At 43.3% G+C, this 26,273-nt stretch overlaps 1 protein-coding gene across 2 annotated transcripts; it reads right to left on the minus strand.

Moving 5' to 3' along the window:
• Positions 1–592: 592 nt before the first annotated feature.
• Positions 593–25,827, minus strand: nrg1 (neuregulin 1). Of its 2 annotated transcripts, XR_014599908.1 has the most exons (9): positions 24,427–25,827; positions 14,449–14,587; positions 9,960–10,018; positions 5,607–5,709; positions 4,865–4,997; positions 4,297–4,430; positions 3,789–3,977; positions 926–3,252; positions 593–877 (listed from the first exon to the last, which is right to left on the minus strand). XR_014599908.1 is itself a non-coding variant. In XM_084046026.1 (8 exons), exons 1-8 carry the CDS (start codon positions 25,157–25,159, stop codon positions 2,640–2,642), a joined length of 2,103 nt encoding a protein of 700 aa, XP_083902152.1. In that variant the 5' UTR covers positions 25,160–25,827; the 3' UTR covers positions 593–2,639. The 2 variants fall into 2 exon arrangements, 1 of the variants encoding a protein (XP_083902152.1); XM_084046026.1 differs by having other exon boundaries at positions 593–3,252.
• Between the last annotated feature and the right edge of the window lie 446 nt (positions 25,828–26,273).

The following is a 26,273-nucleotide window of genomic DNA, read 5'->3' on the forward strand; positions in this document are numbered from 1 at the left end:
CTGACCGGTTTCATTGGATTTCATTGGATCAAAAGACAGGAAGTGGAACACAGTAAAAAGCCTAGGAAACAGGTGGATAGGTAGCCTATTTTTGTCACATGTCACCATCATACACCATCATTTAGGCATTAGGAATGGCCGGAACGGTCTTTTTTTCCTCCTCACAATTGTAACTCTACAGTATATGTGAAAATGATGCGTTATCTGTCCACGTATGAGACGGATAAAGCTGTATGAGTGTTCTGTCCACGTAATTGCGATTTTATAAGTCAGAATTCCAATTTATATCGGCTATACAGTTGAAATTGCGAGGTAATACCTGCACTCAGAACATTGAGATATAACTTTGTGAAAAAAATACAAACTTATAATTCTAAATTCTGAAATATAAAGTCGCAATTTTGTGAGGCAAAAACATCAGATTTAAGACTTACATTTTATTAATTGGCAGAAAATGGGCTTCCATATAAATCAGCAGTCACACAATCAAAGAAAGAGCAAATATAGAAATATTAAGAATGACATAATAAATATACATGTTTGTTTGTATGTTTCTATTAGGTAAGATGAAATCATAAAAGTCGCTATGCCATTATTTATTCAACAACTGTGTTTCCATCACAATTTATTGCACAATATTTTATCAATAAAGCACTTTTCTACTTAAAGCCAGAGTAAAAATCTTTTTTTTTCTCCTTTTTCTTTTTTTTTATTTGATGAATCCTTCAGTCATTCCTATGTTTTCAGCTGAAAGACTTAAGGCTTTTATATTGATCCGTTTCCCTATAGCCCTATTATATCAAATGTCGATATTGAATTTCAACAGAACAGGGGGGTTGGATGTGATGAACAGATAGCAGTTATGTGCACTTATGAGCTGCCCCGTAGCTACAGTATACCATGCATTCTGAAGTGCATTTTTCACCTGCTCCGTAGCTACAGAAACATGCATTCTGAAGTGATTAAGCATTGACAAAACTCACCATCAAACTATTAATTCTTTCCTAGACTTGCTGCACATTGAATTCTTTTTTGATTTGATTCTGGCTTCGTTTAATGTACTTGCTTACCGGAAAAAGATTCAAATAAATATATGGCCCAGTGTCACATTGAAGTTCCCTTAAGTACACCAAAAGGAAATTAGAGGGACAGTTCGTTTTTTGGGGGAATTTCAATATTGTTTCACTCAGTCACACAAACTGATGGATTGTGGAAACCCATGTTAACAATTAAGGTGATATTGATATGATTAAACAATAATAATTAAACAAATATGATTGTGAAAACAATAATGTAAAAAATATATATACACGATTCCAAAATGAATGTTGTGTTTACCTGACAGCTGACATCAATCATCATGTTGCTTCTGCTTTTGTTAGGGAAGGTCATTTATTTTGTTGTTGCTAGTGGCAGCTGCAGGTGTTACAACTCTGCAGACTGCATATTGACGTGACTCAAGGAAAAAAAGGAATCTTGTGCAACAGAGGTGTTGAGAGAGCAAGATCTAGTGGCTAAATGTTGTGTACTGTATAGTGCCTTTACATTACAGTTACTTTGAAACCAGGTTTTCTGAAATTTGCATAATCCTTATTGATCCACCATGGCTGTTTTGACAAATAATTTCTTTACCAACAGTGAAATTAGTGTGACTATAAATACTTGAATCTCAATTAGTGGTTTTGTTAGACTCTCGTCTTTGGAGAAGTTTAAAGGTTTCTTAGGGTGCGGTCACACCGAACTTTAATTATTTCTATGAGGGCGGATTCTGCCAATGGAAACGCTTTCTTTTTGCAGAAATCCGCAAATGGCAACAAACCGCTCTGTTCCCATTGAAAAGCGTTGGCAGAATCCGCCAGCATAGGTAAAATTCCAGTTCGATGTTCTCTTAAGGGCACGGTCACACCAAAGTTTGATTCTACCTATGAGGGCGGATTCTGCCAATCCTTTTCAATGGAAACCGAGCATTTCTTTGCAGAATTCTGCAAATGGCAACAAACCGCTCCATTTCCATTGAAAAGCATTGGCAGGTAGAATTAAACTACGTGTGAGCGTGCCTAAAGGGATATACTCCTTTAAACACCTCCAAAGAATGCAAATTGGCCCCATAGATGGAATTAAGCTAAACTAATCTAAGCAAAGAGACAACACACGTAAAATCCTCAGAAGTAATTTAACTCTGAAAGTGTAAAAATGGGTCAGTTTGGATCCGTCTTTGCCCTTTCAGTTAAATTAATAGGGTTTCACTGTATCGCATCCATGAGTTTGTCTGATTCTGGTTCAGAAGAAAAAACATTCCACAAAAACCCAACTGTCCCTTTAAAAGGCACCATTGATTTTTTTTCTTTTTTCTACAGAAATACCATCACTACATACATACTATACGTGTATGGCACTTTTCCTCCATGACATGAACACATTTTTACTTCTTTTATTTAGAAAACACTTTATTCGCTACATCGCTAAAATAAAAGGATGTTTTTTTGTATCTTTCTTCATGTGTTCTTTAAAATTCCATCAAATGCTTAATTTATAGAAAATAAAGTTTTGATAGTGGCTCTATTATTCTTTTAATATTTTTTGGACGTAAAGATTTTACATAAAGATTTTGAACGAAGCTGAATGTCGATTTCTCGCGTTTACACTGCGATCGGTTGTTGTTGATTGGTGAGGATGCTGGGGAGCCTGCTCTGAAGCTCATCGCTCTCGGAGAGTCTTAGGGATTCGGTCCAGCTGCCGTCCAGCCGTCCGGACAGAGCGGGCGCCGTAGCGTCCGGGCCGAGGGCCGCATCGGACCCCTGTATCCTTGGGAAGGCCCCCGCGTCCTCAGCATCGCTCCCGGAGCTGCTCGTCTCGACGGCGGCGCCGTCGCTCGACGCCGCGTCGGATCCCTCGTGATCGCTGAGGTTTTGACCTCTGTCCGCGAGGCCACCGCCGTCGCCTCCGCTAGCCAAATCTACGGACGCGTTCGGAGGGTCGGCCACGATGACGCCGCTGTACTCCTGCGGGATCTGATAGTCCTCCTTTGCGACCATGAGCGGGCTGGCTGGCGGGCTGTGAGACAGATCCAGGCCCAGGTTGAAGTGGGCCGAGTTTCTCTTGAGTCGCTTGTGGACCTGGCACGAGTTTCTCCTGCACGAACAGATGGGGGCGCTGGAGATCAGAGGGCGCTCATCGGCCACCGAACGATCTGACAGAGGGGCTGACATCTCTGAAGGAGGGGAGTCCGGTGTCGTCGCGGCAAACATATACCTAGAATGGAAAAAAAAAACATACAAACATTTTGTCAAATGTATATATATATATATATATATCTTAATTTCTATGAAAATCTGCCCATGAAAAATAAAACAATGTATGTACAATAAAACAAAAGTCAGTTAACATTAAACAACAAGGCAACCTTTCACCTTTGCACCCTCTGGTGGACAAAAAGGCTGACAGAGTGACATAATACACAATACTGTATATACACTACAATACTGTATATCAACTATAATAAGCTTAAGCTTTATTACAGCTTAATTACAATATATTTATTCAGAAAGGGAATGAAATAAATAATCCAGTCAAAATGGTCACATACTTTTCAAAGTCACAAGGTCAGTTAACTTGAAATGATGAATATCTTTGTTAATAAATGAGGCTGTTGTTATATTATCATCAGGCATCATTGCCGTCGTTGTTGGTAAACCTTCAGCAACAATGAAAATGAGATGATAATTGATATAAATATGCAGTGCAGTAGATTTTTGCTTAGAAAAATAAATGCTCCTCCAATTTCTAACCTCTCACTGTATGTGGCATCTCTGTATCCACTGGGAGCATCTCTGGAAGTCTTTCTGGAGGAACACAGGTCTGAGGGGCCACCTGTGGCATTCAGACGACCCCGATGATTGGCCGTGGCGTGATGGGCGCTGTCCATTGACGGCATCAACGAGACGGGTGGCTGAATGGGGGGGTGACTATGGCGCTTACTGCAGTGACAGGGAAGAGAACAGAAGAGCTTGCCTTTGGGGCACAAATTGCACTTGATCCGGCCCTGCAGTTATGGACTCTTCCTGGGTGAGAACATGGATTTGTGGCATGCTCATTACGAGACTGCATATAACAATATAATAAGACAATTTATGGAGCCAAGATGATGGTTTCGGAAGAGTATTTATCATGTTCATTACCGGTTAACCCCCAAACTGTTGCACACTGACAAACACTTAAAAGTGCATTTAAGTGGTTAAGTTCAAGATCAGTCAGCTTTCTGGAATACATCCAAGGTTTGACTATAAGTCGTCTTACCTTTGGCTGGGATTGTGGTCGTCCATATTGGGCTGCTGTTCTGATGACTCATACTGGCACGTGGAGAAGGACGTTTCAGTCTCCTTCTCGATGGCATGCTGCGTGGCCATCGCAGTGTCTTTGGATACATGTTGCTGGAAAACAGAAGGAGCACAACATGAGTGACCCACAGCGTTGGCACATAGCCAATGCTGTAACCCAAAGCACGTTGTTGCTGTCAGGCAGGAACCTTGTATCTCCATACACTCTGTTACACCAGTGGGTCTACAGTTGGGGTCCAGGGAACCTCATGGGCTTCCAAATGGCCCCTTACAGTTACGGGTCCATTTGGTTCCATTTGTACACTCTCAGAGTTATGGGGGTCGTGGAAACCACTGTGCTACACTAAAGGGAACAGAGCCTTCATTAGTATCATTGGTAACACCTGGGAAGGAAGTGATAATATGGCTGCTGTGCATAGAGCCTATTGAAGAAAGGTCCCCCCCCATTTCCTGAAAAGCAACGGTTTTGGACATACGAGGTTTCCACCCGACAGCTACAAAAGACATGGGTGAATCAGTGGACTAACATTGACAAGGGTAACGTTCTCAAAGGCAGAAAGAGACGTGGGAGGTCCGTTGGCTGCGCCGCCCCCTGTGGTGTTGCTCCGCCCATTCCGAAGGCTCTGGCGCAGTCGATCGTGGAGCTTTTTTCTCTGCTTTCTGTTTAGAAGAGGAAGACAAGGTGGATTAACATGGACTGCTCCCAAATGGTTGAACATGGTTGCAATTTTATTATTCAACAAATAATACATGTTGTGTTATTATTGTGGATTCTAGGGTTCAACCATTATGTTTTTTTGAATGTCAATAATGATTTCTACATCATAGAGTAAGACCTACAAATAAGTTATCATGAATGTATCGGTAAGATATAAGGGCGACTGATATGTCGTTTGAACCCTGGTAAATACTATAAAACAGTGGTTATTTTTTGGTTTCAGTACCAACTTTTCCTGACAATCCAACAGTACCCGCTTTACCTGACTACAACATATCAAAAGTCCAGTTCTGATGTCAATATGTTCAAAATGAAACAGCATGATGGTAAATAAGTATCGCTTTCTATTCGTTCTATATCAGCAGGTTCACACAAAGTGTATTAATGTTTTATCATTAAACATAACAGTAAAATATGGTTCTTTCCATTTTGCACTTACTCTCACGTACCCACTGTAGTGCCTCTACAAACCCCTAAGGGTACACATTCTCCCATTTGCAGAGCACTACTATAAAATGTGGAACAATGTGACTTATGTTGCGTTGATTTACTTGGTTTTGCAGTAGGCGACCACACACATGACGCCCACCACCAGCAGAGCGAAGCAGATGCCGCTGATTGTTAAAACACGTTTCTGGTACAACTCTTCAGCTTCTGCAAGAGAGGAGAGAGAGAGCAGCGCTCTTCACAAGATCATACGTAACGCTTGAGAGTTTTAAGGCCTTTTAGAATGGAGCGTCTCTCCTCAAAAGGCCCTTCTTACAGACAGGCCCTTTTGAAAAGAACAATAGCCTATGCTTAGAGGAACGTTGGAACTGCGGATTTTGTTTCCCTTTTAAAGACTTATCGTGTCAAAGCAAGGGTGTACGGGATAATTAACCACGTAAAGCCTCGATACTTAGTCAAACAGACCTGAGTTGAACTGTACTTGGTGCGTTCTTTGTGTCTTGTCTTCGCCAAAAATATCTGATCCACAAGCTCACAAGCTTGTAACTTGTAGAATAACTAGGAACTAGTTTTTGGCCAATACGTTCCCCACAGAATAGGGATGCTGGGGTTCAAGTGGTTAATTACATGTCGTGTGGTTATACAAAAAAATATTGCACAATGCAGAGTATATTACCTGTTTCACATCCACAGAGTGCAGTATTTTACCATAACCGAGTAATTGAGTAAAAGTAAAAATATGCAGTCCTGCATTAACATTTTTATCTGAAGAAAAGAGTTAATTTCCCTCCAAACTGTAGTGGAGTAAAAGTATATATTACCAAAAAATTGCTCGTAGTTACAGTACCTGCGTAAGATAGTTACTTTCCACCACTGCAGGTGCATGGTTTTTCCTATACTATTAATCATACCATGGCCACTTACCAATATTAAAATCAGAAGCAAAGTTCATACTGTACATACTGTATATTGGGGCAATGTGCTCTTTAAATAGAAACTTCATCAACCTTGGAATAACATGACTAACACATACGTTAGGTTAAAAACTATTGAAATCCATGGCCTTTTTAGCTTGTAGCTAATGGTAGCTTAAATAAACGTAGAGCACATACTTTTGGTCAGTTTAGAACAACGATGGGACCACAAGCCGTGTGCTTATCGTAAAAGAATGCACAAGCTCTGGCCAATCAGAATCGGTTGTCTTCTGTGGCCATGGTATAAATATCTACATCCTGTATATTAATCCTTTTAAACTGTTATCCGAGCCTCTGTGTGTTGGAACTTTGCTTAAAACAAACACACACAAAAACTGTGCAACTGAAATAAGGTAGATTATTAAATTGATTGTATGATATCTACAACCAGCCATCACAATGGATCACTGCATGTGTGGGCATAGTATTTTTCTGACATATAATCAATAAATCAACCATAGATGTTAGTTCAAGGTCAGCCTTATACTGCAGTCATATCATCTTGTAACAATAATGCATTTGAGCCATCCAATGTACCTTCCAAAGAATTCAGACCCTTTTTATGGTCAGAATTCATCACACTACAGAGAGGCATGTCTCACCATATGAGATCACCTTTGTTCTAAGAACATTTGACGGTTTGTCACCATTCAAAAGATAACAGAACACAAGAAATAAAGAGCAACACGTTGATAAAACAGACAAAAGAGAAGACATGGTTAGAATGATGATAGATGATGAAGGTGGGAATGAGATGAAAGGTAAATGAAGCTATTCTACCATTACATGCTTTAACATCGGAATATAAAACAGATGCAGTAGGGCATAAAGCAAATTCAGAGCTGAAGGGATCGGAATATACAGCGAAAACCACTCCACATGCTGAAGACAGCCAGTCGGTGTCGTTTGGAAATTGTATAATCTGAAATTATTCATTATGAAACGTCTTAATGTCCGGCCATATTTTTCACGTAATTCACAACAGTATAATGTTCAATACGAGTCGAAACTCATCGCTTTCACAAGTTCGATAAAGAAGTGTTTTAATTTAGAACTTTTAATCCTGTCTGTGCCGGAAGTTCCCGGTATTCCTCAATGAGTGGCGCGAGTGGCGCCGTTGCAGCAGGTGGAAGCCGGTATTACACTTGATGGAAACGAGGCAATACAATGACATTCAGGCACGGACACAGGATTAAAACACTTCTTTATCGAACAATACGTAACAATGCGGAACACAAAGGGCTCATATGGACGGTAACATCCCTCACTTTTTTGTAAGCACTTCATAGTTTGAATTTGTACGTGTATGGAGGACTACAGGCATTAAATATGGAATTCCACTTGTTTCAAAGCATGACATTTCAATTTGTGACATGAAATGTCCAAACTGTCCTCATGGGTTCTGCGTTGCCTCGAACATTAGTGCTGAATGTGGTTTGATGACGCTGTATACGTCCCTTCATTGGCTAAAGGGAACTAGCAGGGATATGGGGGGTGTGGGGAGGGGCAGGCTCAAGCGTCTAAATCCTACAGCTGCAAACTAGAAGGAATTGAACAGTCCATACCCATAAATTCAATCCCAAGGTTTTCTGCCAATGCAGAAGATTGATAAACAAACAAAGGAGAGAAGAGAGCATGTTTTCATGAGAATGTGTTATTCAGAGCTGGCATAATTCCTACACATTGTCGCTGTCAGGCAACCTCATATCTCCAAACGTTTAATGTTTTTTATCATTAAAAGGTGGTGTGATACATTATTGTTAAATAGCTCTATATTGTGGTAGTAATCACTGCTATAGAGTGTTTGTTCAGTAACAGGGGTCGGTCTCCCAGTCTCTCCAGCTTTTTAATAAACAGAAAATAAATGTTCTGGTCACCAATAGTATCCAATCAAGAGGGAGTACTCTTGGAAGTTATCACACAAAAAAAACGTGCTTATAAAATTGAAACTGGAACACAAACCGATAAATTATCCTAGTTGTCTCTCTCCAACTGGATGAAATTGGCATCCCACGTGAAAATGTGATTTCTGCTTATTTAACATTTGGAGAGACATAGGAGACCCCTGTTACTGAACTCTCAAACACTCTATAACAATGATTACTATCACAATATAGAGCTTATTATTTATTAAATATCACTTACACTACCTTTAATACTCTTGCAGTCCTACATGGGTGCTATTGATCGCTGCCAAAGCCATGACATAAACACCGACGCTTCCTGGTTGTAAAACCAAAAACTATGGCATACATGTCTCAAGTGTACGTTGAGCCCTTCCAGCTGAATACTGTAAATATGAACATTATTTCGTATTTCTTATCACAATGCATTTACGTCCCTAACTTCCAAAAGAACAAAACAAAGAAAGCATGCAAGGAATAGGTATGGGGAAAAAACATATAAGACAATGAATACTGTACCTCCGCTTGGCTACAATCTACGCGGTAAAATCCTCTGTGTTAATCTTTTAAAGCCCGATTTGTATTTCATCACATGACGGTGTTGTGTGCCGGAAATAGCCAACCTACAAGCTACAAGCTGTTGTGAAGCTTGTAGGTCTGCTTGCGGTGACACCGTCGTGCAACAGAACTTAAATTAGGCTTAAAGATGCTGTAAGTCATTGTGTCTTTGTTAAAATAAGTGTTAAATAGCTCTATATCGTGATAGTAATCATTGGTATAGAGTGTTTGCTCAGTAACAGAGATCTCCCTGTCGGCAGCTCTTTAATAAACAGAAAATACACTTTCAGGTCGGGATACCAATAGGCTCTATGCACAGCAGCCATATTATCACTTCCTTCACAGGTGTTACCAATGATACTAATGAAGGCTCTGTTCCATTTAGTGTAGCACAGTGGTTTCCACGACCCCCATAACTCTGAGAGTGTTACGGGTCCATTTGGTTCCATTTGTACACTCTCAGAGTTACACACCTGTAGGGGCCATTTGGAAGCCCATGAGGGTCCCTGGACCCCAACTGTAGACCCACTGGTGTAACAGAGTGTTTCCAGTGGGCCAACATGCACAATATCAGCACCCTGACTCTGTTTGACCAGAATGGAACAGAGCCTTCATTAGTAGCATTGGTAACACCTGTGAATGTCTTCATACTATGGCTGCTGTGAATAGAGCCTATCCAATCAGGAGAGAGAACTGGGTTTCTTGGTGACCCAACCTAAAATGTATGTTTTGTTTATCAAAGAGCTGGAGAGACAGGGAGCTCCCTGTTACTGAACAAACAGTCTAGAGCAATGATTACTGTCTATATAGAGATTTAACATTTTAACACAAAACGTTTTGTTTTAACCATTAAATATCACACAGCACCTTTAACGTGAAATGTAACCGTTGGTTACATTTGTACACTGAATTAACACTAGGGATTTTACTCAGTACAGAGAAAGACACCAACGTAACAAGAGGGAACGGAGGTGATTTAGCATGCACCAATCCCAGCACTGAGACGACAAGACACACGTACTGTAAAAGCTGGTCATTACGTAGTTTTGGCAGCGGTCTCCAGTAAATTCATTCGGGCACCTGAGAGAAGAGTGGAGAGAGGAAAAAGATGGTCAACAAAGAACTCAAACACCCATGATGCATTGCCATTGATGTCATCAAGAACAGGAAACTACACTTTATATAATATTCTACCAAAAGCCCTGTAAATTCGTAATGGGAAGTTACACAGCGTTTTAACAATTTGAAGTATTGTGACTGGTGAAACATTTCATACAGTACATACTGTATGAATCAAAGTGTGGACTGTTCTGACCATATTCACTCAATGGGTTCTTTTTAAGAACGGAACACTTGACTGATTTTCAACCTTATCTTCAGATAACTGGTCCTCACTAAGATGGCGCCATGTCTGTCTACTCACTCTATGTGTCTCATTGGCGGCTTGAGGACAGTTAAGTTCAGTTCAGTTCCTGTCGACCAGTGACATCATTCTGTGAAGTTGTTATTTTTTTTAAATTTCCAAATTGTTTCCACCCAATTTTAGCCCATTCACTGAATTTAACCACTTAAACCCCAGCTAGTATCCGTATTGTGGGGAAAGCTTTCACTGAAAATAGCAGATCGACAAGCTCACAACGACATCATTCATCATGCTGAATCATTGTTCTTGAATGTTCGTTGAAATTACCAAACCTGCCTACCAATGATGTCACTGGTAGGCAGGCTCCTGAGACACAGAATGAGTAGATAGAAATAACATGCCATCTTATAATGAACATTAGTGAGGGCCAGTTATATGAAGATAGGCTGAAAATGGGTGAACTGCTCCTTCAAGGCTTAATTTAGTTACGGTTACTGTTACTATGAATGTACTGTGAGATTATAGATGGGGTTGAACCAGGAAACCAGCATGTTTCACAAGTAAACAAACACGTTTGAGACACCAGAGATCCTGGTTGTCAACTAATGTTATTGATTCATTCTCAGTTCAGAAAATCAAATAGATCAGAAGATGTTTTAAAAGCACAATTTCCGCAAATTTGGTATAATCAAATGGCAGCCAAGTAAGCCAACAAAGGCGAGCAGTCCGAAGCCGTCTCACCCTCTCCACCACACACCACCATAAAAAAAGGAAAATCATTGTGATTGACGGATGGGGCGGGCATGGTGGTACGTTTGGTAAAAGGGGGATGGAGCACTGTTGATGACATAGTCTCACGTTACCAGTCGACGAGAGATCTCAGCCTACTGATTCGTCTGGAGACGTCTAAATTCAGTGAATGGGCTAAAATTGCGTGGAAACAATTTGTAAATGAATGATTCTTCATATCGTAATACATACTATTACACATACAATTTATATAGCGCTTATCTAGATACTCAAAGTCGCTAAAATAAAAAAATAACTATTTTCCAATGGATACTGCAGCTATTATTTAGTCACAAGCTTCTTGTTGATACTTTGGTTCACTATTTATTTGACCCAAAGACCCTGCAGATCGGATATTTTCACTAGAGTATGTAGTATTCAATAAGGTTTTCAGTGGGTGTAGGTTTGTTACCGCTGGTTTTCTACAACAGTTATTCGTTGACTTTAGATTTCCCGAGACACATCAGTAGGCAGAGATCTCTGATCGCCTGGCAACATGAAACTATTGATGACACAAGGTGGGGTGTGTACACATCACATTCTACAGTTTAGGTTCATGACTGTACAGTTGTGTGTCATCGATTGTGAGAGATACATAGGATAAGGCATGCAAGCACATATACACGTGACATACTCTACTCTGACATTTTCAGGTTATTAACCACTGGAACACCAGCATCCATACTCTGGGGGGAGCATTGGCCAAAAATTGGCGATCTACAAGCTCACAACGCGTCACAACGCGATACGTTGTGAGCTTGTAGATCGGCTTGTTTTGGCGTAGAGGGGAAAACATGGTCCAAGTACACTACATAGCCAACTCAGGTCCTGTTTAATAAGTCTAGACTAGGGTTTATGTGGTTACGTTCCTTCGTAAAAACTGAGGCTTTGTGTATGCATGACAAGCTTGCAGAGGGAGTTTGTCTGTAACGTCATCTAGTGATTATGCTCCGAAATAGTTAACAAGGCTATTCGCTTCGTAATCTAGGCTCACCCTATTTATTTTATACAATTTGACACGAACAATGCCATGAAATGGCTTTTTTTTTTATGAACAGAACAGAAATCAAACAAATGCACCTGGGCTGCAAACCCTGCTGTCTTCTCTTGTTAAATGGTAAACGGACTGATTGTTCTACGTCTCTCAATAGTGACCTTGATTTTAATGAAAATCTCTTCAGGGCTGCACACTGATCATTACCACCAAGTGTCATGAAAATATGCCCACCCTTTCTCAATGTTGGCCTTGACCATGATTTTGACCTTGACCGTTGACCTTTCCAAACCAAAACCGAGAATATATAGAATATTACCAAACCGAAGCATCTCATCACTCCCACCAAGTTTCATGAAAATCTGTTCTTCTCAAATGATCTTGCTACTGAACAGACACACACATGGCCAGAGGGATCATTTAATGTGTTCTTCTGAGGTTTGTAGGGACTTCCTGTAATTTTACCATGTTATGTTAACCACAGCAAATGCCTAAATTATTCAACACACGCAGCACCAGAAATACAACACTCTGGACCCAAACAGGATCCGGCAGTTTTACCGGAAGATTGGTAGTTGACTGTCTCCTTTGTAATGAATGATGACTTCTGGTTGTGTTTACCATGTGATCAGGCTGTTAGATACATGACATATTATTTTCTTCACTCTATTCCTCTTGGACAGTGGTTCTCCCAAATCTTTCATGTCAAGAACCCCGAAAATGGATTGTGTTGTTAAAATGTTTAACAAATATATTACAAACTATTCATATTCTTTCAAGATTATTAGAAAATAAGCAGATAGCTCACAACACATTGCATCATGACACATTTTGAGCTTATTAGAACAGCTATTATCAAAATAATCAGTTGTATAAAGGGGTTTCCTTGCTATTATTACATAATTTTGCTGAGGACCCCCTAGAACTCCCTCGAGGACCCCTGGGGTACTTTAAAAACTAGGGGTGTAACGATACGTTTTAAAAACGATTCGATACGTAATCACATTGAACCCAGATTTGGCACTAAAAAGGGTTTGAATTTGTTATGCCACAAAAATGCGGAATGCCCTACCGAAAGCCATGAAGGAGTGTAAAACCCTACTCTCCTTCAAAGCCGCTCTAAAAGAGTACCTATAGGTGGAAGCAATTTGAAACTGTCCCCTGTAAAAGTCAAAGCCTAGCCCCCCCCCCCCCCCCCCCCCTGAACTGTTTACTGCACATATTTCTTTCTGTTTTTCTGTTTTCAAACTGCTTGATGACGTTTTGCATACAGTAGTAGTGTATATCTGTCTGTCATTAAATGCATCTATGAATTGAATACAAAGGACCTCACTGGAAACAAGCCATAGGCCATAGGAAACAATGCCATAGCCAAATCTCTTCGTTGTGAGCTTGTAGATCGGCTATTTTCGGTAAATGTTTCTCCCAGAATGGAAATGCAACCATACAGTGCAGTATACTGCATTCCCAGCCTGGGTGTGTCCAGGGGGCTTGGCTCCAGTAATCTCAGTCAGAGGACAGAGGCTCTGCTGGCAGCCACACACAAGTGTGTCTCCCTCTCCTCGTGCACTGTGCACGTGAGGCACGTGAGAGTGCGTTACTAAGGTTACGGTGAAAAATGACTTTTCTTCACAAGGTGAAACATAAGTAGATGTATTCGAGCATCTCTGCAGAGTAAACGCATCCTCCCCATCGGTCTCCCCTCTCTCTCTCACCATCCTCCCAAGCCGTATTCCCTGACGCCCTTTAGGGCAGCATCTTAATAGCTCGCTATAAAGTGACATAGAGTAGGGAGTCTTGGACTAATGCTTGCCTGGGACAGTATTCTACCTACTAGGAAGGACCGTGGTTCTCAAAATGGGGTCCCGGGACCCCCAGGAGTCCTTGAGAGGGTTCCAAGGGGATCCCCATCAAAATCTGTTTAATCACTTTAACCCTATGTTATACTGCAGCTATTCGAAAATGGCAAATCTACAAGATCACAACGCATCACATTGCGTTGTGAGCTTCTACATCGGCTATTTACGAAGATAGCAAAAAAAATAACCCTAACCCTAAATTTGGAATAATTTAGAAACATTTTACACATGTTCTCATATGGGGGTCCCTGACACAACATCTTTTCAGATGGGGGTCCTTGGCGAAATACATGTTTTTAACACTTTAGCCCTATTCAAAACTTTTCAAAAATAGCCTATCTACAAGCTCAAGCTCTGGTGAGGTTATTTTTGAAACATTTTAAAAACCATTAAGTTCAATGGAGAAGTGGCGCCCTGTTGTATTCGGTTCCTCAAGCTACGGTATATATATCGGTCGGGTTAGACGTGATATTACAATATTAACGTACAGTATATAAGAACATACCTGCACAGGAACTTGGTGCTTCCAGGCGTGACTTCGAGGGTGAAGCACTCGCCGCCGTTCACGCAGAAGTTCTTCTGGCTGTCACTGCAGCGGGTCACATGACTGGAGGTCTTGGCTGCGGGGGTGGTGCTGGTAGCAGCTGCAGGAAGACACAGCAGGGTAGGGGGCAAGGTTATTATAGTGTCACCACCACCTTGCACCTTATGTCTGACATACATACTGGTACGTACTGTACCTGCTGGTCTATGCTATGTAGATATCTTTGACATGTTTTTCGTTACTGTTTGATTTGTATCCTTGTTCTCCCCCCCCCCCCTCCTCTTATTTTCTTTTCTTCTTTCTGAAAACAGCTAAAACTATGGAGCTCGCGAAAAAAAAAAAAACTAATTTCACCCTCTTCTTTACACCTGAAAACCTGTGATGTGACAATAAAGTAGATTCTGATAAATAGGGTTGGTTTAAATCAACCTAGCCTTTTAGATTAACATTTAATGAGATTTAGATTAATGAGATTAATCATCTCTACGGAAAACACTGTAGAATATGAGACATTGGTGCTTATGTAAGACTGATCGTTTATACCACTGGTTCTCAACATAGGTTCCAGGGACCCCCCCGGGGTCCTTGAGAAGGTTCCAGGGGGTCCCCAGCTAAATGATGGATAGTTAGGAACCAGATGGACCCTTATGTGTCTGTCACTTTGTACAAATGGACCCAAATGGACCCAAATGGACCTTTACATAGAAAACGATGGCATACAATGGCAACGCGCACACGCACGCGCACACACACACACACACACACACACACACACACACACACACACACACACACACACACACACACACACACACACACACACACACACACACACACACACACACACACACACGCAGGACTCATTTATGGTAAGTGTAGTTAAATACCAATAGAGTTTGATTCAGCCAGCCTCCCATGGCCAGATTCTAAATTAAGCCTCAAAATCGACTGATGGACAAAGAAAGGTCTGACCTTATTGTATTTTGTAACACCGTACAGTATCTCCTTCCTGAAGGCAGCTATATTTCCCCTTCAAAACATGGCTAGTGTTTGATGTGATATTCCTTGCCAACCTTAGCATACTGTTATTACGTCGATGCACTTGAGTCTCTCAAGTAGTTGTCCAACCATCTTTGAACAAATGTTCAGTTGTTGCAGCAGTTGTGACTTTAAGGCAACAGATAAACATCCATATCAGGTGGTTACTACAGTACCAGTAGTATTCAAAGTCAACTGGATAAGAGGTAGGGTTTTTAAAGAATGTAGGGAACAACTTTCTTAATTGTTTTTTTAATTGGTCATTTCAACACCAAGGTATTGAAATGAGCAGTTCCATTAACACCAATTATAAATCAAGTGTCTAATCTTCTTTGTGAGGACTCAATACAATTTGTGCGTATAGAGTGATATCTCTGATCTTGATGAGCACAATTTCACCTTGTCTCTTGGTCAAAGTACTAGAGAATGGACTTTGATTAAACTTGGGAATGAATAATAGGCTAGGCTGCCCTGAAGATTACAGTTTGGGTCCAAAGGTTACATCAATCAGTCAAATTGTACTTTATTTACCATATATAGCACAACCTGGTTATAAGCTATGTAAAAAGAGTCTTAAGATTTCATTTCAAATATCCATGGATTCAGAAATGGTGCCATGCCATTAGTCTGACAGCCCACTGCCCCTACTATTGGTTCAACATCCCGCATTATAACTAAGCCTAACCCTAACCCCTCACACTAACCTAACATTTGTCAGACTATTGGGATGTGAACTATCAACCTATCTATTGGGAGTGGCCTACAATGAAGAAGTATAAGGCGCCTCCTTCCCTCTGCTAGCCCGGGAGTGCGCCTTGGGCAAGCGGTAGTACTCTCCTAGCCTCCCAGTTATGGGTTAAACAGCAACCCGGGCAGATGGGGCTCATTATCCTTGGCTAGCGGCTCATCTAAGTGAAGGAAAACACTGACTTCAAACCCTCCACAGCCTGTGGCTATACACCCACCCATGGGAAAGGCTTCGGGAGTCAGCCCTGAGGAAAGATCAGGAGCCGGAGTCCCTAAGGCAGGCCGAGGCCATGTACGGCAGCGACCTGGCAACACATGCGACAGCACTGGAACCAAGTGTATTGGCTCTGACTTTCCATTGGACCGTTCGACGTGGAGAGGGGGGAACTGCTGCATGGGTAACAGCTTGTCCTCCATACCTATTTACCCAGACTGAGCGCCCTGCATCCCAAAGGGATGTGGGATTAATGGGATGTCGGACTAATGGGCAGCTCCTTCAGGAACAGGCTGTTCCCGAGGCTAAAAGCTGCTACTCCGTGTCTTTTATTTCTAGTTTTTGGAACAGTTCAGAGTCAGGTGACAGAGGATCTATAAGGGCTCTGCTGGCATGAAGCTTCACAAGAATCTTAAAATCAATTCTAAAACAAAGACAAAGGAGTTAAAAATAAAGATACAAAGTAAACTATCACCAAGGTCCAGCTCTAAATTTAGAAGGGAAAGTCAGGTCAGTAGGCTTCCCCAAATACATGATATCAAGGTCACAGTTAAGGTAAAATATGACATAGTCAGGTGAAAATGAAATATCTTTTAAAAAATGCACCGCGTTGACCTACTGAATGAAAATCCATGTAGATGCAATCACTCGTCCAATTACATTTGTACATGACACTATAATCTATAAAACAGTGGGGTGGGGGGGGAGGGAGAGAGAGAGAGAGAGAGAGAGAGAGAGAGAGAAAGAAAGAGAGTGAGAGAAAGAAAGAGAGAGAGAGAGAGAGAGAGAGAGAGAGAGAGAGAGAGAGAGAGAGAGAGAGACGGAGAGAGAAAGAGAAAGAGAAAGAGAAAGAGAAAGAGAAAGAGAAAGAGAAAGAGAAAGAGAAAGAGAAAGAAAGTGGAAGGATCACGTTTATGGTTATGTGTTTTAATGTGTAATTGAATCAACTTCTCACACCGGTTCTCCCAGCAGGTGAGTTTAGATACCACAGAGTCATGAGACCACCAACATGATTCAGCGTAGTGTGAAAATCTTTGACACAGCCCCGGGTCGGCCTACCCAGCCTGGTGAAGACCTGCGCTCCAAAGAAAGCACCCTTTTCTAGTTCTGTAATTAAGTCTCTCTAATAGCCTTTCTGTAAATACCCCTCCCACTGCCACCCCACCACATGGCACTTAGTTCACATTCACTTACACATAAGGACCGCAAAATGGAAATAAGCTCTTAGCTTTACTGAAGTTTAAAATGACAAATTGACCGATAGCTGATGGCGATGGCTGATGTTGTTATGTACTTTTTATTTCACTTCTTATTTCCATGATAAATCATAACTTTTAAAGTCTTTCAGCCCTTCACCTCTCTATGTTTTAATGGGAACAAATTCAATCCCAGCCCTCACCGGCAGGTGAGTGGCTTTCAAGTGGTTAAAATGTTTAAACATGATTTTGTAACTTTATTAACTCATACACTGCCTAGGACGTAAAAAATGTATTTTTTTTCCAATTACCAAACCTGCCTAGGACGTAGAAAACGTAATTTTGAAAAATCTTTTTTTAAAACAAGATCTCAACGTCCTTCATCTCTCGAAGTGACACATTTCATTGTAGCACACCCGGATATAGAAATACGTCAAATCAAAGATTTTCGCTCCCGCCCACTTCCTGTTTGGGTTCTGCTTTCAAACGCCATTATCTCGGCTTTGCATTTCTCCGCCGCGGAACACTGTTTCGCATCGCTGTTTCGCATCGCTGTTTTGAAACTGCTACTGCTGCAAAATGGAATGTCGCCGATTGAAAATGTCACTGTTTTAACCCAGCAACCCAAAGCATCCCAGCCCAAACATTAACAAAACTAATATTTGGGCCGCGCGACCCGGAAATGACCGTAATAATCCTAAAACGGGAGCAAAAATATTTTTCAAAAATAGCCAGTGGCCCACCGGCCCACTGGGCATATGCCCGGTATGCCAAATGGCCAGTCCGCCCCTGTCTTGTGCTGTGACGCGTTGTGAGCATGTTGCTATTTTAGGAACATTTCACCCATTTCCCGATAATGGGTGCTCATTATAAAATGGCACCTTTTCTGTCAACTCACTCTGTGTCTCATTGGTGGGACGTGGGAAGTTCAGAAACCTGCCTACCAGTGACATCATCGATGGGGATTCCAAGCTAATAGAAACTACGGCCTTTCTCTTCCTGGAAAGTAACAGTTTGAGAGCTTGCTTGAAATAACTAAAAAATACACCGATGATGTAGGTTTCTGAACTACTATGTCGCCTGGGAAACAGAAGGTCCCCGGTTCCCTTCCTGTCCCGGGTCTATGTGTCGAAGTGTCTCTGAGCATCACACTTAACCCCTAACTGCTCCCCGAGGCGCTGCCCCCACTCCGATTTCCTTGGAACTTGGTGGGAAGGATCAATAGGTTGCTCTGAAGAAATTATTATGGGGCCGACGACTTCAAACTCAGCGTGCATACTGAGGACCAGAGGCCGTTACGTGCCGAGTTGGAAGTCAGTCGAATCAGCGGATCTCCCCAAAATATTGATACATATGAAAATCCCCATACTATATGGAATATGCTGTCATCAATATAGCCCAGACTCCATATTTGGCCATACCTCAGTATAAAGATCTGGTCTAGATCGGATAAGAAAATGATCTGTGTATGTGTATGTGTGTCTGGTAGTCATTGCAATTTCCAATGAAAATATAGGGATTGTCCTCCACTGTCTTAACCCTGAGAGAAAGCCCACAGGTTACATGACAGCTAATGCCTCCCCACCACGTGTATTTCAGGGGTGCATTTCGCCTTTCCGACATGTCGCCTTTCCGACGTTAACGAACCCTATACCATTCCCTAACCCTAACCGCACGCGGAAGCCACTAGTCGGAGTGGCGAGATGTCGGAATGGAAGGAGCACCCCGTATTTCAGATGCCGTTGGAGTTCTGTGCAAGTAGTATATGGAACAACTACTAAAACTTCGGACTTCGGTACTTCGGAAAACTGTGGACATTTCAGAAACCCGCCTGGCATCATTCAGGTTTGGTAATTTAAAAAAATAAAAGCGAGAACAATGGCCTGTATTATAGCATACACATTTTCCAGGAATAGAAAGCCTGCAGTTTCTATTAGTTTTGATTCCCCATCCATGATGTCACTTGTAGGCGGCTTTTTGAACTGCCTGAGACACAGAAAGAGTAGACAGAAATGGTACTGTTTACTGTATAAGCATTAGTGAGGACCAATTATATGAAGATAGGTTGAAAAAGGGTGAAGTGGTCAAGGGCGCCGATACTGTGGGTCACTCTGGGCTAAAGCACCCAGGCGAAATGACGAGCACCCAGTGGGCGAGGGGGGCGCGCAGCCGCGTGCTCATACTCGCAGCGCGCAGCCGCACGCTCGTACTCGCAGCGCACTCCCATTTGTGTATGTTTTGCCGGCTCCAGGCTTTGTCTTCACCTAGCAGGTAAATTAACCGAATTAAAGTTATAAAACCCCCCCCAAAAAGTTAAATATCCGCCCAGAAACCGAAAATATGCGCGGGTAGCGCACCCAATAGAGCTGACAAATGTCGGCGCCCCTGGAAGTGGTGATTTAAAGAAGTTTGAGTTCATAAAATATGTTGCAGTGGTTTGGAAGACAGCATTATTATGATAGGTCCCTTCATGTCTCAAGTAACAAAAGCTCATAATTTTCTTATAATGCTACTGTACATCAAGCGCAATGGTGACCGATAGCACCAAAAACTGCACCACAGTCAACACCACGGTCAACACCACGGTCAGCACCAGTCAACACTAGTGTTGATTTTGACAGCACATTTTGATTTAGTTTTAGTCATAGTCTTTTCAATAAAATGTCATTTAGTCTTAGTCATATTTTAGTCATCTGAAATGTTGTAGTTTTAGTCTAGCTTTAGTGGACTTTAATTATCATAAGATTTCAGTCGACTAAACCTACAGTTGATTTAGTCGACTAAAATGTGTTTTGGCAGGCCTTGATGGCGTCGCAATGGCTGATTTTACACTTGGTTGCATGAAACTCTGCACACACACTCCCTGGATGCCAATTCAGAACCTCTGCCCATTCACATGGGCCTGTTATAGCTCCACCAGGAGGCCGATTTGTGCAAAACCCATTTTTGCATATTAATCGTACAGATTTTATCCAAACATCACGCAAATCGGTACACAGTATCTCTATAGTCATGTGATCAAGACGGATCTGTCCGATATTTCATATTCCATCCTGATTGGCTAAGGTTGGCTTCCAAAGGTTGCAGGATTGGTCCGTTTTGAACAAAATGTCTCAAATCATGAACGCAGCGTTCGATTTCCGTGAAAATTTGCACACACATTCCCACTAGGCCAAGGAAGAAATGCCACCCTTTTCACAATGCCCTGTTTTAGCGCCACCAGCAGGTCTAATTTAGCAAAACACATTTTTGCAACAAAATGCCTCAAATCATGAATGCATGCACATTCCCACTAGGCCGAGGAAGAAAATGCCACCCTTTTCACATTGGCCTATTATAGTGCCACCAGGAGGCCACAAAAACCTACCTGACCTGGCGGAGACCTGTGCTCCGAGGAGCACTTTTTCTAGTTTAGTTATTATTTAGTTTTTGTAAGAGAAAAAAGGTAGTCGACGAACATTTTTCGTCATAGTCTTAGTCGACGAAATCAACACTGGTCAACACCATGGTCAGCACCACGGACAGCACCACAGTCAACACCACGGTCAGCACCAATGGTCAGCAGCTTCATGCTGCCTAAATGAAACACAGCCACAATGAATGTAATTACCTTCAGATGCATTAACCAATGTCAAAATGGCCATTGTAAACAGGGTCAGGGTACGAAAGACAACTAATCACACACACTGACATTTCATATTAATCACTCATGCTCTGCACTATGGCCAAATATATACCTTAATCCTACTCCAGACAATGACAGGCTATCAATCCTAATAACAATATCCTATCCTACAATACGTACAGGCCTAATCCTGTGATAATGCATAACCTTGAATGGGAATACAGTGCTACCGCTGGCAGCAGTTTAACACATCTTTTCTTGAGTTATCAGCTGAAAGTGACACATCATATGTCAGTGAGGACCTGACAGCCATCAATCTCTCTCTCTCTCTCTCTCTCTCTCTCTCTCTCTCTCTCTCTCTCTCTCTCTCTCTCTCTCTCTCTCTCTCTCTCTCTCTCTCTCTCTCTCTCTCTCTCTCTCTCTCTCTCTCTCTCTCTCTCTCTCTCTCTCTCTCTCTCTCTCTCTCTCTCTCGGAACAGACCTCTTCAATGACATCAGTTATCTCCATTCAAGTGAGATGAGTATCAATGTATACCGGCTGATGTTGACTTCCTGCATGTTAGTATGTTACCTTTATCATGTTTTGTAGTACAGTGTGTATTCTTTCTTGGCTTATAGCCTAATTAACCTTTTAATGCATGTACTCATTAAATTAGTTTTATTACATAAAGATTGTCATTAAGTGAGGCTCAAAATGGCAATGGTGACTCAGCAAATCTTCTCAAAGATACGTCTGGGATTATCTGTAAGACAGCCCTCATTTGCTTAACCTTCATTTAGTGTTTAACATCACATTGGCAATAACCTACAGGCCTTTGATTTGCCCTGGACAACACATCAGGTTGATTCATTTTAGACATGATGATCGTCCAAATTGAAAAGCCTTATTACAGCAGATCCCGGTCACATTTAGAGCAATGGTTCTCAATGTCAGGTCTGGGAATCACCCAGAGGTCCAAATGTAACTCTCACAGTGTACAAGTGAAAATGGTTCCATTTGTACACTAAGGATTTTACAGTAGAGATTTGGGACCCACAGATAAATCAAAATGGTATGACATGGGGGGTCTATGCATATCAAACTGGGGGGTGCTTGAACTGAAAAAGGTTAATAATCACAGATATAGGGAGAGAATTTGCTAAGATAAGTCAATCTGATCATCACCTCTTCAAGGGCAAGAGGCTGGAAGATCGAACGTTAGCCCAAGCGGATACAATGGAGGAGTGGTTCTCAACTTGGCTTTCGGGGACCCTCAGACGCCCTCGAGGGCGTTCATGGGGGGACCCCATGCAGCTAAATGACTGATAGTTTGGAACCAAATGAACACTTAAGGCTCTGTAACTCTGAAGTGCACAAATGGAACCAAATGGACCCTTACGGGTCCAATTTGGTTCCATTTTGCACACATTCAGAGTTACATTAACACTGAAGGATCTTACAGAGCAGATCGGGGTCCCAGAGCTGAAAAGTCATCCCAAAGTGGGGGTCCTTCAAATAAAAAAAAAAGGTTCAGAATCACTGCCCATGGAGCTATTGTAACAGCAGTAGCTATAGATGTCATTGGAGAGGTGGTCCACAGACAGACAGAGAGACAGACAGACAGAGAGGCTGAGTGGGATTGTCTTTCTCTGTGGGCCCAGTCAGCGATGGGGGGGGGGGGGGGGGATCAATTAGCTTTCAGCTGCAGACTGACCTTGAAATGGAGCCTGGGCAGGGAGGAAGTCCACCAGTGCAACCGCAGCTTTCAGTTTTAGTAAAGCCATGCATCATGTATTGATTTTGATATCATATTCTGGAAAACGGCATGGGAGGCCTCACTTCTGTTTTAGCCCCCCCCCCCCCCGACAAAGACACGCCGATATAACATAAGACACATTTAGTTCAACTATTAATGACAACGCAGTCTCTCTCCGAGGTGCTCTTAATTGTTCTGTTCCTTTGGCCCACGGTTGAGTTGAATTATTCAGAGATTTGCCAGAAATGACTCATGGAAATTACTTTATGAGCTGGTTGCCACCCACGGCGCCGGGGTGACTTTGAAATGATGTTGCGGTTTCCTGCTGGGCTTAAAGGGGAACGTTCACAGCGCCGATCCATAGAATTATCTAGAAACCTTACAACCGATATTGACAGAGGGCATCCGGTCTATTCCGGCCATTTTTCATACATTTCCTATGAAACATGTCACGGTTAGCCATGGGGCCTGGCGGTATACAGACATAAAAGACAATGTCACGACCACCCCGAGGGTGGCACCTACGGACCAGGAAGTAGGAGTTGTAGTTTCGCCATGGATTTGACCTCAGTGACACATGGGGTCAACTTTTCAGTGCAACCTCAGCAGCATTTCAGAGACACACAATGACTGTTCAATGTTATTTGGACATTGTAGGGTTAATGTAATATTAACCCTACAACAAACATCTAGACATAATGTCCACAGAAGACTGTTTAAGTGTAATTATTTCTGTTAACCACTTAAACCCTCCATTCTTAGTCACGGACCTGCGGTGCAACCGCACTTAGACCACTTTTTTTCCCTCTACACCAGATGATCTTACAAGCTCACCATGCGTCATGCTGCGACGCGGTGAGCTTGTAGATCTGCTATTTTCTGGCCAATGTTCCCCACAGAATATGGATGCTGGGGTTAATGGAACATGAACCCTATAAAACATAGTACCAAGAGGTCATGTCGAAAAACATTACAGTGTTCCTTTAAGTAGTAATTCTCCAGAGGCTTAGTCATAGAGGCGTTTGTTTGTGAAATACTTTACAAGTCACAACACGTGTGTTGTGTTATCTCCCTCAGCGTTTACAGTATGTGCTAAACACAGCCACAGCCGTCTTTTTTCAACAATATGTCGCACAAGCTCAACACCTCAGAACTATTTCACTGGATGAGTTCCCCCACAAAACTCATCTTACCCACTTGAACCCCATCGTCCGCATTCTGATGGCGAACATAAGCCAGAAATAGGCTATTTTTGGAGATTGGTGTAGGTGGAAAAGAAAAAGTGGTCCAAGTCCAGAGCCAACTCAGGTCCGGTGCATGTCTAAGTCTGGAGGGTTTAAGTGGTTAATTGCAATGGATAAAATCTAAGTTGCGTGTACTTACAGATGGTATTGACGACTATGTCATTAGTTTCCTCAGTAGTTTGGGGGTAGTTCGGGGTCCGTTTAGGGGGGGCGACCTTCCCAGACTGGGTGGCCGGGTTAGTCAGTACGGGGGACGGGGTCATGACCTCTGTGGCATTGATTAACGGAGGACCGCCAGGGGAAGAGGAGGTGTTGTGGAAAGCCGTGGCCAGCGAGTGTGTGGGGTCGGCCAGGATAACAATGGGGTCCTGTCCCATGCGCTTGGGGTCTAAATGGGTGGGCGGGTCGTACTCGAAGATCTTGTCCACGAACACCCACTTGAGGCCCGCGGTGCAGAGCGCCAGGCTGAGCAGGCAGGCCACGATGGGCAGGATGCACAGCTTCTCCGAGCGCAGGCAGCCGCTCACCGGCGCCATCTCCACGCACACGCAGCACGTCCCGGCCCAGCAGCACGCCATGCCCAGCGGCCCTGCCGCTCTCTCGCCCTCATCGTCGTCGCAGTCTTCTTCTTCCTCGGCGCCGCCACTTCCTCCCGGGGCATGCTGCTGCTGCTGCTTCTTCTCCTCGGGGCTCCGCTCGCTGCCGCAGGACTCTGCGTCTTCTTCCTCCTCCCGCGGCGGGTGCTTGGGCGCCTCCGTTTCCTCCTCGGGGGAGAGTCCGGAGTCGAGGCAGAGGAGGCCGGGGGGGCCGAGGGAGGACGACGACGAGGGGGGCGTCGACACTGCGGAGGAGTCCTCCAGTCCCTGAGTCATCCTTCTGGTTTCTTGTCGGAGGAGGAGGAGGAGGAGGGGGGGGACGGTTGGGGAGGAGGGGGGGAGAAGGGGGTGGGGGGTCAGAGGGAGGTGGAGGTGGAGGGGAGGCGGGGGGGAGGCGGATCTATAGAAATGTTTCCGAAGTACTTTAATTTAAGGCATCGCACAAGTCGTCCAGGTCCGGCTGCTGCAGGGCGTCACGTACTGGTGCTGCTGCTGCTGCGTTCTCCATCTTCCAGGTCAGCGTGGCGGCAGGGCTGGCTGGTGCTGGCAGAGCGGCGAGCGCTGCACTGCAGTGGCAGCAGCAGCCACATGCTGGATGGGATGCGGCATGCGAGCCCTCTTCGTCTCTCTCTTCTTCCTCCAAACACACGCAGGCACCCACCCTTCACCGCAGGGACATTTCCAGCCGCGCTGAAGGACAAAGTGAGGCGGATACTACCGTTGCACTTCACCTCTCGCTCTCACCACACACACCCACACACACACACACACAAACTCTCACACACACATACAGTACACACACACTCACATACACTCACTCACTCTCTCTCACACACACACACACACACACACACACCCCTCCTCTGGACGATCATTCGCTTCCTCTCTCGATCTGTCTTACCCTCGCTTATTCATGACTCATGCTCTCTCTCCCTCTCTCTCTCCCTCTCTCCTCTCTCTCTCTCTCTCTCTCTCTCTCTCTCTCTCTCTCTCTCTCTCTCTCTCTCTCTCTCTCTCTCTCTCTCTCTCTCTCTCTCTCTCTCTCTCTCTCTCTCTCTCTCTCGCTCTCTCTCTCTCTCTCTCTCTCTCTCTCTCTCTCTCTCTCTCTGTCCGCATGCAGTCTGTATCTGTCTGGCTTGCTCTCCGGTCTCGACTCTCGACACAAAGCACAAAGCTAAGCAAGTCCCCACTTGATCCAATTAGAGTGGAATGGCAAGCCAATCACGGGCGAGCAGGCTGCCTGTGCCCCCCCCGCACCCCCACCCCTCCCCCGCTTGTTCACTCCCCTCTCTCTCTCTCTCTCTCTCTCTCTCTCTCTCTCTCCCTCCCCATTGATCATGCTGATACAAAAAGGGTGTGTTTTTTTTTTGTCAGGGGAGGACAGCTAGGA

Source organism: Gymnoscopelus microlampas, assembly GCF_963454915.1.
Source record: "Gymnoscopelus microlampas genome assembly, chromosome: 21".
Lineage (NCBI taxonomy): Eukaryota > Metazoa > Chordata > Actinopteri > Myctophiformes > Myctophidae > Gymnoscopelus > Gymnoscopelus microlampas.

Excerpts from the sequence above, each read along its gene's own strand:
- nrg1 (XM_084046026.1), bottom strand. The coding sequence starts at position 25,159 with ATGACTCAGGGACTGGAGGACTCCTCCGCAGTGTCGACGCCCCCCTCG. Across the intron at positions 4,998-5,606 it reads GTCGCCTACTGCAAAACCAA|AAAGCAGAGAAAAAAGCTCC; the intron begins GTAAATCAACGC and ends TCTTCTAAACAG. Across the intron at positions 3,253-3,788 it reads GATGCCACATACAGTGAGAG|GTATATGTTTGCCGCGACGA; the intron begins GTTAGAAATTGG and ends TTTCCATTCTAG.